The 13,650-nt window shown below is 46.6% G+C and overlaps 1 protein-coding gene across 12 annotated transcripts in view; it reads left to right on the top strand.

Annotated features, from left to right (window-relative positions):
• Positions 1-13,650, top strand: part of mical1 (microtubule associated monooxygenase, calponin and LIM domain containing 1) — a 204,904-nt gene that overhangs the window by 96,216 nt on the left and 95,038 nt on the right. For all 12 annotated transcript variants that reach the window (XM_038819533.1, XM_038819540.1, XM_038819539.1 and 9 more), the window contains 5 exons: positions 4,097-4,178; positions 6,270-6,417; positions 9,620-9,810; positions 9,916-10,025; positions 11,278-11,358. In XM_038819533.1, coding sequence (XP_038675461.1) covers positions 4,097-4,178; positions 6,270-6,417; positions 9,620-9,810; positions 9,916-10,025; positions 11,278-11,358 — 612 coding nt within the window. The remainder of the gene's footprint in view (positions 1-4,096; positions 4,179-6,269; positions 6,418-9,619; positions 9,811-9,915; positions 10,026-11,277; positions 11,359-13,650) is intronic.

Here is a 13,650-nt window from a genome sequence, read left to right as displayed (position 1 = left end):
AGGTCCCAGGTTCGATCACGGCTCTAGGTCACTGTCCGTGTGGAGTTTGCATATTCTCCCCGTGTTTGCGTGGGTTTCGCCCCCACAACCCAAAGATGTGCAAGCTAGGTGGATTGAACATGCTAAATTGCCCCTTAATTGGAAAAAAAATGAATTGGTATACTAAATTTAAAAAAAAGAAATTGACTTGTGAATATACCACATCACAAATTTCCAACACATTAAAGGGTTTGTCTTCATCTCACAGATCTCTGAACTTGGCATACTGAAAGACTGTTTAAAGGGTTCAGAGGTACAGAAGTTTCGAAGTGGACCCAAACGACCACAATCCCACGAATGACCTCTGACCTGAGCCCCTCCAGTCCATGACCTGAGCCCCTCCAGCCCAATATAAGCCCCTGACCCTCCACATCCCTTGAAGTACTCCCCTCAGCACCCTGGAGCCAATTGAAGGGGGAGGGGGGGGGTTCTCACCCCTTTGCCACCGCTCGGACTCCAAGCTGCCAGGTCCCCGCTTCTCAGGACTTGCATCAATTCATAAGAACATAAGGCATAGGAGCAGAATTAGGCCACTCGGCCCATCGAGTCTGCTCCACCATTCAATCATGGCTGGTATTTTTCTCATCCCCATTCTCCTGCCTTCTCTCCATAACCCCGATCCCCTTATTAATCAAGAACCTATCTATCTCTGTCTTAAAGACACTCAGTGATTTGCCCTCCACAGCCTCCTGCGGTAAAGAATTCCACAGATTCACCACCCTCTGGCTAAAGAAATTCCTCCTCATCTCTCTTTTAAAGGATAGTCCCTTTAGTCTGAGATGGTGTCCTCTGTTTCTTGTTTTTCTTACAAGTGGAAACATCCTCTCCACATTCACTCTATTCCGGCCTCGCAGTATTAAGTTTCAATAAGATCCCCCCTCATCCTTCTAAACTCCAATGAGTACAGACCCAGAGTCCTCAACCGTTCCTCATATGACCAGTTCTTCATTCCAGGGATCATTCTTGTGAACCTCCTCTGGATCCTTTCATCGAATTTACAGTACAGAAGGAGGGCATTCGGCCCATCGAGTCTGCACCGGCTCTTGGAAAGAGCACCCGACCCAACCCCATACTTCCACCCTATCCCCGTAACCCAGTAACCCCACCCAACACTAAGGGCAATTTTGGACACTAAGGGGCAATTTGGCATGGCCAATCCACCTAACCTGCACATCATTGGACTGTGGGAGGAAGTCGGAGCACCCGGAGGAAACCCACGCAGACATGTGGAGAAGGTGCAGACTCCACACAGACAGTGACCCAAGCCGGGAATCGAACCTGGGACCCTGGAGCTGTGAAGCAATTGTGCTAACCGCTGTGCTACCGTGCTGCCCCCGGCCAAAGCCGGCCCATCCTTCCTTAGATACAGGGCCCAAAACTGCTCAAGTACTCCAAATGGGGTCTGACCAGAGCCTCATAAAGCCTCAGAAGTACATCGGTGGTCTTGTATTCATGCCAGAGGGATTCTCGGTTGGGGGAGCTGGAACATCCCAGGAGGCATGTGAATTGGGCGTTCTGCCCGTATATTACATTCAAAACAGCTCTGAGTAATTTGCATGTTCCCACCAATTCTGGGCAGGAGCCTCGTCGGGAAGCTCATCGGGAAGCTCAGGACTTGCACCAATTCGTAAGACCACAAGACCATAAGGTGGGCCTGGAGACTCGCAACGGTTTTCACGACTGACGTGAAACCCATTTCGGCCTGATGCCCGATCCACCGGGCCATCGGGATTCCTTCCTCTGGCGAGCGGCACCAGAAAATCCCGGCCCCTATTTCCAAATGAAAATATCGTGCATGAGCCAAGTCCTGAATAATAGTTACACGATGATGCACATGCGGTCTGGAGTAGACCGTTCAGCCCATTGAGCCTTTCCCCTCCGCCTGTTCACAATGGTAGCTCTTTGTTTGACAAACTGATTTTGCCACATCTTCTCTACATCCTTCAATACCTTTACTCAGTATACCTGCTTGCTCTGCATCCATCAATTCCCCCTTAAAACACTTTAGTTCATGAAGATCCAACTTGTAGTAAATCAGACAGACTGAAATAAAAACAGAAAATTGCTGGAAATACTCAGCAGGCCAGGCAGCGTCTGCGGAGAGAGAAACATTTCAGCGTGATGACCTTTCATCAAAAATGAGGGGTGGAATTTCCTGTCTATTCCTTTAAGTGCTGGACCAGAGAAGAAAAGCGATGTGCAGCACGCCGACCGCCAGGCTGGCCTTTCTCGCCATACCGTCCAGCACTTAAGAAGAAAGAAATCCCGGGGCATGTCCCAGGCTGTCACATTGGCGGGGCTGGCCCTGAAAGAGCTGGCAACATCGGCTTTCCAGAGATTGGGGTGCCCTGATCTTCGATTTAAATAAAAAACTAAGAAAGCCCCCCCACCCTCCACGATGGACACACACACGGGGAACCCCCCCCCACCCCCCCCCCCCCCCCCCCCCCCACCCCCCCAACCAACTGGAGCTCCACAGAGGAAGCCCCCCCCCCCCCCCCCCCCCCCCCCCAGTACTGCCGCTTTGAACTGCCCTTCAGCATTGCCGGCTGGCCGGCATGGTCTCTTCACCTGGTTCATATTGCTCCAGACCTGTTCTATGTTCTATTCCTCGCCTTTTCCTCCAAGATAGCAAGATATGTAGTGTTGACAAAAATATAAAAATAAGACGCTTTAATCAAAACAGATTTATTTTATACAGCTAAACTTGATTAGGTTCACACACTTTAACTAAGTAACAGATAATAAACTAATAATACAGAATCTGTAGTACATTAATCAATATTCTCTCTAACTATTAAACTACACTACAACTAGACCTCGTGCTATATCTCTACAATCAATTTTAACTCTGCTCTCATCAGCTTCTCCATGTTCTGACAAAAGTCCTGGAGATGCTGCCATATATACAATAACTTTGTAACGCCATCTAGTGTTTGATTTACACATAGTTTCTGGTGTTAACCCTTTACTACACTTGTACAATACACATCATTACAGTACACCTCACCGATATAATGTCACCGTGGCAAGGTAAGAAAATTCCAATGTGGGAGAAGGATACAGCAGGGAAATTTGCTACTGAGATTATTTCATTATGTCAATGGTGAAGGGCGGGGCCGATCACGGCGTGAGATCTTGCTGGTGAGAATCTTGCTTTAGGCCTCTCATGGGCTTTCGTGCCCACGTCGTTGTTTGCCATGGGCACAAAATCCCAGCTGAGGAAAGTTAGAAAGATAATCGGGTTTAAGAAAGTGAAAATGAGGAGACGGGAGAATAGGAACAAAAGGGAAGGTGTGTGATAGGGTTGAGATTTCACAGAACTCTGATCGCACAGAAGGAAGACTTATGTTTTTTTATTCATTCATAGGATGTGAGCATCACTGGCTCGGCCAACATTTGTTGCCCATTCCTACTGACCCCTTGTGAAGGTAGCTGCCTTCTTGAACCTCTGCAGTCCTTTTATTGTAGGAATACCCATGGTGCTGTTCGGAAGGGAGTTCCTCTTGGCCCTACATGCCTACGCTGGCTCTCCCAACAAGCACCTAGTGCCAATTTATTGCTCCTCCCCATAACCCTGTACAATCGTTCCCTTTAAATAAATGTCTAATTGCCTTTTGAATGCCTCAATGATGAGAGGTTCCATGTTACAAAAACAAAAGGCAGTGATCATGGGACAATTAAAAAACCAAAATATGTGTCTCGATGATATGTTAACGGCAGGATAACATCTGGCTAAATGCAAAGTAAAGGGATTGAGGAAGGAACAAAGGGAAAAAGCGGAACAGGCAAAACAACTCAAAAACGAAACGGAGCCAACACTACGATTTAACCTTGTTGAACTCAATATTGAGTCCTGAGCTTTCACTGGAACATTGTAGCAGAGTAAGGATGGAAAGATCGGAGTGAGAGCAAGGTGCACGATTGAAATGGCAGGTGACAGGAAGCTGAGGAACATGCTTGTTTACTGAAGGGGGGTGTTTCTAATCGGTTCAGTTCTAAGTCAATAATGAAACAGCCCAAAACCAGAACGTGCTATATACTGTCTTTATTTAAGGTCCAGCACTTGTATGATGCAGGAGGAATCACATTTGCAAAGAAGGACACTGACCCGACAAAGGGGAAAATACTACGAAACGGTAAGATACCGAGGACTACTCAAAGTGCCATCTGAATTCCTCACATTCACTTTAAAATGAATATTTCTCTGTATATTTTTTATTACCAATTTTACCCCTTATCATCTATTGGTGTTGACTCGTTACCAGTAAATAAAGGCACCCCCCTCTAGTATTCAACCCAGGTTCCATAGAATCCCTACAGTCCAGAAGGAGGCCATTGGACTCACTGAGTCTGCGGCAACTCTTCAAAAGAGCACTCCACCCAGGCCCACTCCCCTGCCCTACCCCTGTAATCCCACGTAACATGCATATCCCTGTACACCAAAGGGCAATTTTAGCATGGCCAATCCACCTAACCTCCACACCTTTTGGACTGAGGGAGGAAACCAGAGCACCCGGAGGAAACCCATGCAGACACGGGGAGAATGTGCAAACTCTGCATAGGCAGTCACCCAAGGCTGGTATCAAACCCAGGTCCCTAGTTCTGTGAGGCAGCAGTGCAAACCACCCTGTCACCGTGCCACCCATAAGGATTACCTTGGGTCTCTGGATTGCGAGTCCGGCAACAATACCATTACACCATTGCCTCCACTATGTTATTATTTATGTCTGACTCTTGGCAGTGAATATCGACATGTCACTCTCTAATAAAGGACACCACAGCCATACCTAGTCCTGTGCTCCTTTGCCAGTAATAGTCAATGGGTAGTATCCAGCAGGATACTGTATAAACACACACCGTTGGCAAGCCATCTCCCGAGCTCCAGGATCATACTATCATTTTAAGCTACATTGGCTTGCTGCATGCCATACATGCCAATTTCCTCTTTGAGTAACAGAGCTAAACTCAGCAGAGAACATTCAGTGCTTGATCTGTGCTGTGTTGGCCAATCTGAACCACTAAAAGCACTGCAGTTGGTCTCATTACTTTTCGAATCCGAAGAGGTATTTAACACTCGTGTATATGGAGAGCAGGATGAAATTTGTCTGACAAAGAAGCCTAAAGCAGTTGTTTGTAAGTCAGCAGCCTACACTTGCACACTTTTCAATATATTTGACTTCAAATTTAAAACTGGTGCCAATTCATTATTGTCCGATCTCCAATGCTATCCAAGATTAATTTAAACTGCTGTGTGCATGCATGTCGATACATATGTGTGGGCATCTATATATATTTGTATGTTTAGTTATATGCTAAACATTTCTTCTTGTGTTCTCTGCCTGAAGGTAGATCTGACCCACAATGCTGCGACCCCAAACATGGGTAGGTCAAGGAGGTTTGCCTCAGCCAGAACGGGGATCAAACCATGCGCTGTTGCCACTAATCTGATCCACACCAGCCATCCAACCAGGCCTCCGCCCGAAGAAGTTGGTTGCTGTGTCAATATATACTTAGATGCACATTGCATTCTGGAGCTAGGGATAGTGATGGTAGAGGTTGCAATTTTCTTTCCATCACAGGGCTGGCCATGAGTCTCTCCCATTCTAGCCTCCTGCCATTGGCGTGTATTGGAAGGAATTTCAGGTTGTTATGCAACCTGTTTGGCCACATTATGAACACACCTTCCCTGACCATCAAGTCTTGGGGTGGGACTGGAGCCCAGAGTTTCAGGTTTAGAGACGGGGGCGCTACGCACTATGCCACAAGACCTCCTGATAATCATTTACAAGCCCTTTATCTGCCAACTGACCTCAATCCTCAGTAGAAGGATGAACAAGAAAATATGTTATTTACGAGGTATAGTGGTTTAGAGAAACATTAACTATACAAATCAATCAGCAACAGAGGATGCTTTGGTACCCATCCTATTCCCAAACATTTTTTTTTTAAAATTTAGAGTACCCAATTATTTTTCCAATTAAGGGGCAATTTAGCGCAGCCAATCCACCTACCCTGCACATCTTTTGGGTTGTGGGGGTGAAACCCACGCAGACACGGGGAGAATGTGCAAACTCCTCACGGACAGTGACCCAGGGCCGGGATTCGAACCCGGGTCCTCAGCGCCGTAGGCAGCAATGCTAACCACTGTGCCACCATGCTGCCCTCCTATTCCCAAACATGACGGTAACTGACTGAATGCTGAATGTGACCATTGCCTCGTCTTGCAGATTCTGTTGGAGGATATGAAGATCTCCTGAGCTGGTGCAAACAGCACACAGAAGACTACAAGAATGTGAAGGTGGTTAACCTGACAACATCCTGGAAGAGCGGCCTGGCCTTGTGTGCGCTCATTCACCATTTTTGCCCAGACCTTATGTGAGTGCCAACAAAAGAATGATAGTTTGTGTATTTCTAATCTCTTTTGAGATTGCCTGCCCTTGATATCATTAATGCTCCAACAACGCAGAAGGCCAGCAAGTCATGTCACCAGTGCAATCGTATCCATGCCAACATTTATTCCTCAACCACCAGCATGAAAACAGATTAACCAATCATTAATCCCATTACTGTTCGTGGAATCTTGCTGTGCCCAGGTTGGCATATATGTCGGCTTGCGTTACCACAATGACTGTATTTCTAAAACATGGTGTGGTTATAACGCAGGTTGGAATATCCTTAGGGTGTGAAAGGCAGTGCAAGTCTTTTCCTTTCTCTGCATGTATCTCTGGCTATAGCTACCTGTTATCTGCCTTCTCTCCTGTGACCTGTCTGGACTAAAATTATGTTGTTCTGATTTACAAAGTAAAAGTGTACATTGAAAGAACTTGCATTTATATGGCAACTTTCCTGTCCTCAGGATATCCCACAGCCTTTTTATAGCCAACAAATTCATTTGAAATGTGGCCACGTATTGTGTAGGCAGATATATTAGTCAATTAGTGCACAACAAAATATGAATGAATGACCACTTTGATGTGTTGGGTACTATGGATCCGTGAAGACTGCGTTTACCTCAGCAGTAACACATACAGGCTACCAACACTTGAAACAGTACAACACTATTTTATTAAGCTAGAAACTGTTGAACATACTTTCACTGTGGGTCGACACTATGTTAGATTAAACTAAAGACCTATGACTATCCTAACCAGTCTATGCACTCAGGACATGGTGAAGATCTGTGCTACAAGCTGTGAGCTCTGTCCTTCTGAGAGGCTACATCCCGAATGAGCGGGAAAACTGATGCCCTCTGTCTTTATAGTGAGTGTGCTCTAACTGGTGATTGGCTGTGGTGTTGTGTGTGTTGAGTGGTCTTGCTGTGTGTCAATCAGTGTGTGTGTCTGCACCATGATATACTGGTGTATATTATGACACAGTTCATCTTTATAGGGTAGCGCTGGGGGGAACTGGGGAGACTACCGAGCGTTTCCACACCGGGATGGCCCGGGTACATTGAGTACAACAAGGTTGGGGAACCTCCTTTATGCACTGCACTGGAGTTTCAGCCTAGCACAAAACTCTAGAGTGGGCCTTGAATCAACAGCCTGCTAACTCAGAGGTAGAAGCGATACCAGGCTGGCACCAGTAAAGTAGATGGAGCTTGGTCTGTACATGTGCTGCTACATACTAGATTAGCAAATCTGCTTGGAATCTACCACAAGATGTTTTATTTTAAAAAAAATTTAGAGTACCCAATCTTTTTTCCAATTAAGGGGCAATTTAGCGTGGCCAATCCACCTACCCTGTATATCTTTGAGTTGTGGGGGCGAAACCCACGCAAAGACAGGGAGAATGTGCAAACTGCACATGCACAATGACCCAGAGCCGGGATCGAACCTGCGACCTTGGCGCCATGAGGCAGCAGTGCTAACCACTGCGCCACCGAGCTGCCCTACCACAAGATGTTTAATCAGATTCCCCTCTCACATTACCTCACTCGCAACCTCCTTGTCATTGGTTGTCTGATATTTAAATTGGTTAATAATGGCAACTACTAGACATGTATCCAATGCAATCCACGGACAGCTCTATCGGTTGTGGGTCTTGCCAAGGTGTGCATACACCCAGTGATGCATTGTATCTTAAAAATATTGTGAGTCCAGATCGTGTCAAATGGAAGATAAAAATCTCCCTGAAAAATACGTGTCCAGAAAATCCATGGAATTCCTACAGTGCAGAAGGAGCCCATTGACTCTGCACCGCCCCGCTGAAAGAGCACCCTACCTTGGCCCACTCTCCCGTTCTATCCCCATAACTCCAGCTAACCGGCACATCTTGGGATTGTGGGAGAAAACTGGAGGAAAACCACACAGACATGGGGAGAACATGCAAACTCCACCAGACAGTCACCCCAGGCCAGTCCCCTGGTCCCTGGCACTGTGAGGCAGCAGTGTGAACCACATTCCACCGCACCACCCCAAATTAATCTTTATCATAGAATCATAGAATACCACAGTGCAGAAGGAGGCCATTCAGCCCACCGAGTCTGCAGCGACCCTTTGAAAGAGCACTCTACTCAATCTTACTCCTCTGCCTCATCTCCGCAACCACACCTATCTTTTGGATACTTTGGGGCAATTTAACATGGCCAATCCATCTAACATGCACATCTTTGGACTTTAATTCCATGAGACTCTACAGCAATCTGTGAGGGTTGGAAACACATAGACATAATCTGCCAATCAAAACCTGCGAATATTCAGTGATGAGTAACTCACCAGCTGATCCCCCCCAAAGCCTGTCCACCATCTACAAGGCATAAGTCAGGAATACTTTCCACTTGCCTGGATGAGTGCAGCTCCAATAACACTTAAGAAGCTCAATACCATCCAGACAAAATAGTCCGCTTGATTGGCACCCCACCCACCTTTTAAAAAACATGAATTCCCTCCACCTCTGATGCACAGTAGCAGCAGTGTGTACTATCTACAGTACACACTGCAGCAACCCACTAATGCAGCATATTCCAAACCCACAACCTCTGGTGTCCAGAAGGACCAGATGCATAGCAACACCCCCACCTGCAAGTTCTCCTTAAAGTCACTCACCATCCTGATTTAGGAGAATATCACCATTGCTTCACTTGCTGGATCAAAGTCCTGGAAATCCCTCCCTAACAGCACTGTGGGTGTATGCAAACCCCATGGACTGAGATGCTTCAAGAAGGCAGCTTCTCAAGAGAAATTAGTGATGAGTAATAAATGCTGGCCGAGTCAGTGATGTCCACATCCCATGAAAGAATGTATAAATGAAAAATCTCATTTACTGGCAAAGAATGAGCACTATTAATACTGGCAGAGCCTTTTGAGTAGGTAACCTAGTCACGCATTTAGTCAGTAAAAGTGACTATTGAGGTGAACAACTTGAACCAAGCAAAATAAATGTTTTTGGTTCTGAAAACTGGTGGCCCCAGTGAAGAGCAGAGCTTGCGGAGAGCACAGATCAAGGAAGCACAAAGCACCGCCACGTAACATACTGACGTGTGCTCCATTCAGGTGAGACTCATTGCTGTCACTGCCATCACACAAGCATTTACAATGGGGCAACCTCAGCACTGAACTCTCTCCCTTCTTTCCAGTAACTTTGAGAGTTTGCAAGAAGAATCTGCCGCTGAAAACAACCAAATGGCCTTCAACATCGCTGAAAAGGAGTTTGGAATCTCGCCAATCATGACTGGGAGAGAAATGGCGGTTGCCAGCAGCCCTGATAAGCTCAGTATGTTCATGTACCTGACCCAGTTCAATGAGTTCTTCAAGGATTTACCTCCTGGTGGGTGTCATGTTGACGTGCGTGAGTTTGAAATATCCTCTTACCTCAGAATAATCCTGAAAGCATAGTGTATGGATAATCTTTCTACTCTATTGTTTCTCTTAGAGGTCCAAGGCGGCAATAAAAAAAAGATAATGACCCTGTCAACAGCCAAGTCGGCTCTCTTGTTCCTGAGTACACTCCGGAAAAGTGTGGCCAACAAACAAAGCTCACAGGTAAAACAAATACTGGCCGCTTTTGAGACGTAGAGATGGCAAGGGACAATTGTCATTTGAGAGTACCTTTAAGAAATGGATGTTTATCAAGTAGCTGCAGTGATGTCAGAGTGTGGGTGGAGCTGGGCTGTCTGTCTGCTTTTACTTCCGTTTTTGAGCTGGCAGCTACAGTGTGTGTTTAGTTTTGTTTTCAGAGTTGGAGCAGCATCCAGCCAAACAAGGTATAATTTTGATCTCTCTGCATGAAAAGAATGTCTTCAGATCACTTGCTAATTTAAAAGTCATAACTGCTCTCAGTAGAGAATTTAAACTCAGTGTCTATGTTAAAGAGGGTATTTGTCTTATGGATGTTGCTGGGAAAGATTAAGGGTTACTTATAGAGTACTGTATTTTGGGGGGAAGTATTTGAGTTGATAGTTGCTAAGATGTTTACTGTGTGTTTATAAAATGTTAACTGGATTCATATAATAAACATTGTATTGTTTTAAAAGTACTTTAGATCTCTGTTGCATCACACCTGCAGAGTGGGGCCTTGTGCTCCCCATAACCAAAATCTATTAAAGGTTGTGGGTCAGGTGAACTCCATGATATACTTTGGGGTTCTCTAAACCCTGGCCCGTAATACCATGGAATTATTATCTATAGTTAATGGCCATGTAAGGGCCTTCCTTAGCTGCATGTTCAGGTCTCGTCTGATTGGGCACTGTGTACATCACGGAAGGTGCTCCCAGAAAGGGACACCTTCCCTGAAAGCACTTCCATGGCCTCCCAATTTTGGCACAACTCTCCTCCCACTTTGCCTGACTGGCCCTTGCGAGCCTCACCCTGCACTGGTTTCCAGTCCGCCCTCCTCCATGAATCCTCATTGGGGATTGACTGTACTCCCAGAAGTGACCACTCCTTCCAGTGACCCTGCCGGGACTGGAGAGCTGCCTTGTCCAGCAACTCTTGGAGGAGGGACATCTGCCCACATTGGGGCAGAAGCTATAACCTCAGGCAATTAATTGCCCGACAACCATTAAATCGGATGTGGTTTCCTGAATTCACATCCCTGCCTACCCGCCTGACTTTTCAATGGGTGAGTGGGTGCCACCACCTCCAATTAAAATCCAGCTTCATGTCTGTATAGTTTCAGTGAACAGGACTTCATTGAAAGAACTTAATCTGTGTTTAGTCAGAAGGTGAAAAAGAAGCATTACTGAAGAAGGATCTAAATGAGGCTTTTGCTGACCAATTATCATCATATTCGCAGGGTAACAATGAGAGCAGCAAGTCACAAGCACAACAGCCACAGGAAAAGCCCGATGAGGCATCGGCTAATGTTAAAAGACAGGTCGGTGCTACAGTGTTCAAAACCTATAGCCCGGTCTGAATATGATCCCTGAGCTCCCAGATCTGTTAACCATTGATGCCTGTATTCTCCAATACAAATGTAACTGTGTGTTGTGTGCGTGTAGTCATGGAATCGTGGTATTCCCACCTTTCTGCATAGATGTATAAATGCTTCCTTTCAATACAGTTTTTATTCTTTCATGGGATGTGGGCGTCACTGGTAAGGCCAGCATCTGTTGCCCATCTCTCATTGCTCTTGAACTAAGTGGCTTGCCGCACCATTTCAGAGGAGTTTTTAAAAATAAATTTAGAGTATCCAATTCATTTTTTCCAATTCAGGGGCAATTTAGCGTGGCCAATCCACCTTTCCTGCACATCTTTTGGGTTGTGGGGGCAAAACCCACACAAACACGGGGAGAATGTGCAAACTCCACACAGACAGTGACCCAGAGCCGGGATTGTACCTGGGACCTCGGCGCTGTGAGGCAACTGTGCTAACCACTCGCGCCATCGTGCTGCCCTCATTTCAGAGGAGTTAAGAGTCAACCACATTAGTGTGGATCTGGAATCACATGTAGGCCAGACCAGGTATGGATGTCCGATTTCATCCCCTAAAAATCATTAAGTGACCCATGTGCATTTTTACAGTTAACCGATAGTTGTCAAGGTCACCAATGCTGAGACTAGGGGCCCTATTCAACTAAATGGGAACAAAGTCCCACAGTGAGCACATTTAGCTGCGTACTTCCTGATGCTCACAGTGCCTAAAAACACATGGCTATTCAACGTGACTTGCGTTGCATGCCGAGGCCGCGCATAACCCCATTTTATACACTGGGGAGCTCTGCTTGCCGGAACACCTCAGTGTACCAGATCATATGACATCCGGATCTCCGAGGCCCCCGACCTGACAGGCCCAAATGCACTTTTTGGACGATGGGAGGAAACCGGAGCCGGGAGACCACACTATGGGAGAGCCCCCGGCTGTCTCCACAACCCCCCAACACCCACGCAAGGCACCTTTAGCCTGATTGCGTGCATGCAAAAAATGACAGCGTGGCACCCTGGCAGTACTTACGCTAGCTGGCAATGTCACCTGGGCACCTTGGCAATGCCAAGCTGGCACTCAAATGACACTACCAGGGTGCCAGGCTGGTACTGTCAGGATGCCCAGGTGACACTAGCAGTGCCAGGGCACCACCCTACCCAAAGGGTATGCAACAGAGGGTCTCCAATCCCTGGGAGATCTTCGCAAGTGCCATTCCGTCTGGTCACCGTTTGTGAGGACCAGTGCTGAACGGCGCTCTCCCGAGGTCTCCGAGGCAAATGGGATGAATCCCAAAGCTTCAGGTACCTCGGAATTTGCACATTAGAGTGAGAGTTACTGTAGATTTGGCAGATTTGCCAAAAGGTAATTCCCACAATGGGCAGGATTTACATCGCAACATCTCAGGAGATCACGTTGGACCTCGCAAAGCATTGCAAGCTGTGTAGATCCTGGGAGCGCGGTCTCCTGGTTATTATAGGCTACATTGCACTGCGGCGAACTACTTTTTGGGTGCAGCGTGGCCATTGGATCATGCCCTTTCTTTCAAATCCAGATTTATTAATTGAATTAATATTTGACGAGCTGTCATGGTGGGATATGGGCCCATGTCCCCAGAGCATTACAGCGGCACAGTGGCACAGCGGTTAGCACTGCTGCCTCACAGCGCCAGGGACCCGGGTTCAATTCCGGCCTCGGTGACTGTGTGGTAGCGCTTGCACGTTCTCCGTGTGTCTTTTTTTCCCTATTTTTTATACATTTAGAGTACCCAATTCATTTTTTTCAATTTAGGGGCAATTTAGTGTGGCCAATCCATCTATCTTTCTCCGCATGTCTGCATGGGTTTCCTCTGGGTGCTCTGGAATGCATTTCCCATACCAAACCACACCCAGTCCTTAATGCGCCCTACAGGCCTCGGGCAAGTAACGCTCAACCCCATTATTATGTTTGGCCTGCTCTGGGCAAGGTACTCAAACCCCTTATTTTAACGTTCAGCCAAAGTGTACACATTGTAGCATATCACACTCAAAATCCCCACAGATGTATTAATGTATCTAGATATTATGTATATATTTCTTGATGATGTTTTATTTTACTGATTTATTTTTAATTTGAGCAATCAGGCTAAAGGTGCCTTGCGTGGGTGTTGGGGGATTGTGGAGACAGCTCTCCCATAGTGCGGTCTCCCGGCTCCGGTTTCCTCCCACCGTCCAAAGTTGTGCAGGTTAGGTGGATTGGCCATGCTAA

Source organism: Scyliorhinus canicula, chromosome 15 (genome assembly GCF_902713615.1).
Source record: "Scyliorhinus canicula chromosome 15, sScyCan1.1, whole genome shotgun sequence".
NCBI classification, from domain to species: Eukaryota; Metazoa; Chordata; class Chondrichthyes; order Carcharhiniformes; family Scyliorhinidae; genus Scyliorhinus; species Scyliorhinus canicula.
Note: the sequence above shows the minus strand (reverse complement) of the source record. Positions and strands in the feature narration are given on the sequence as shown.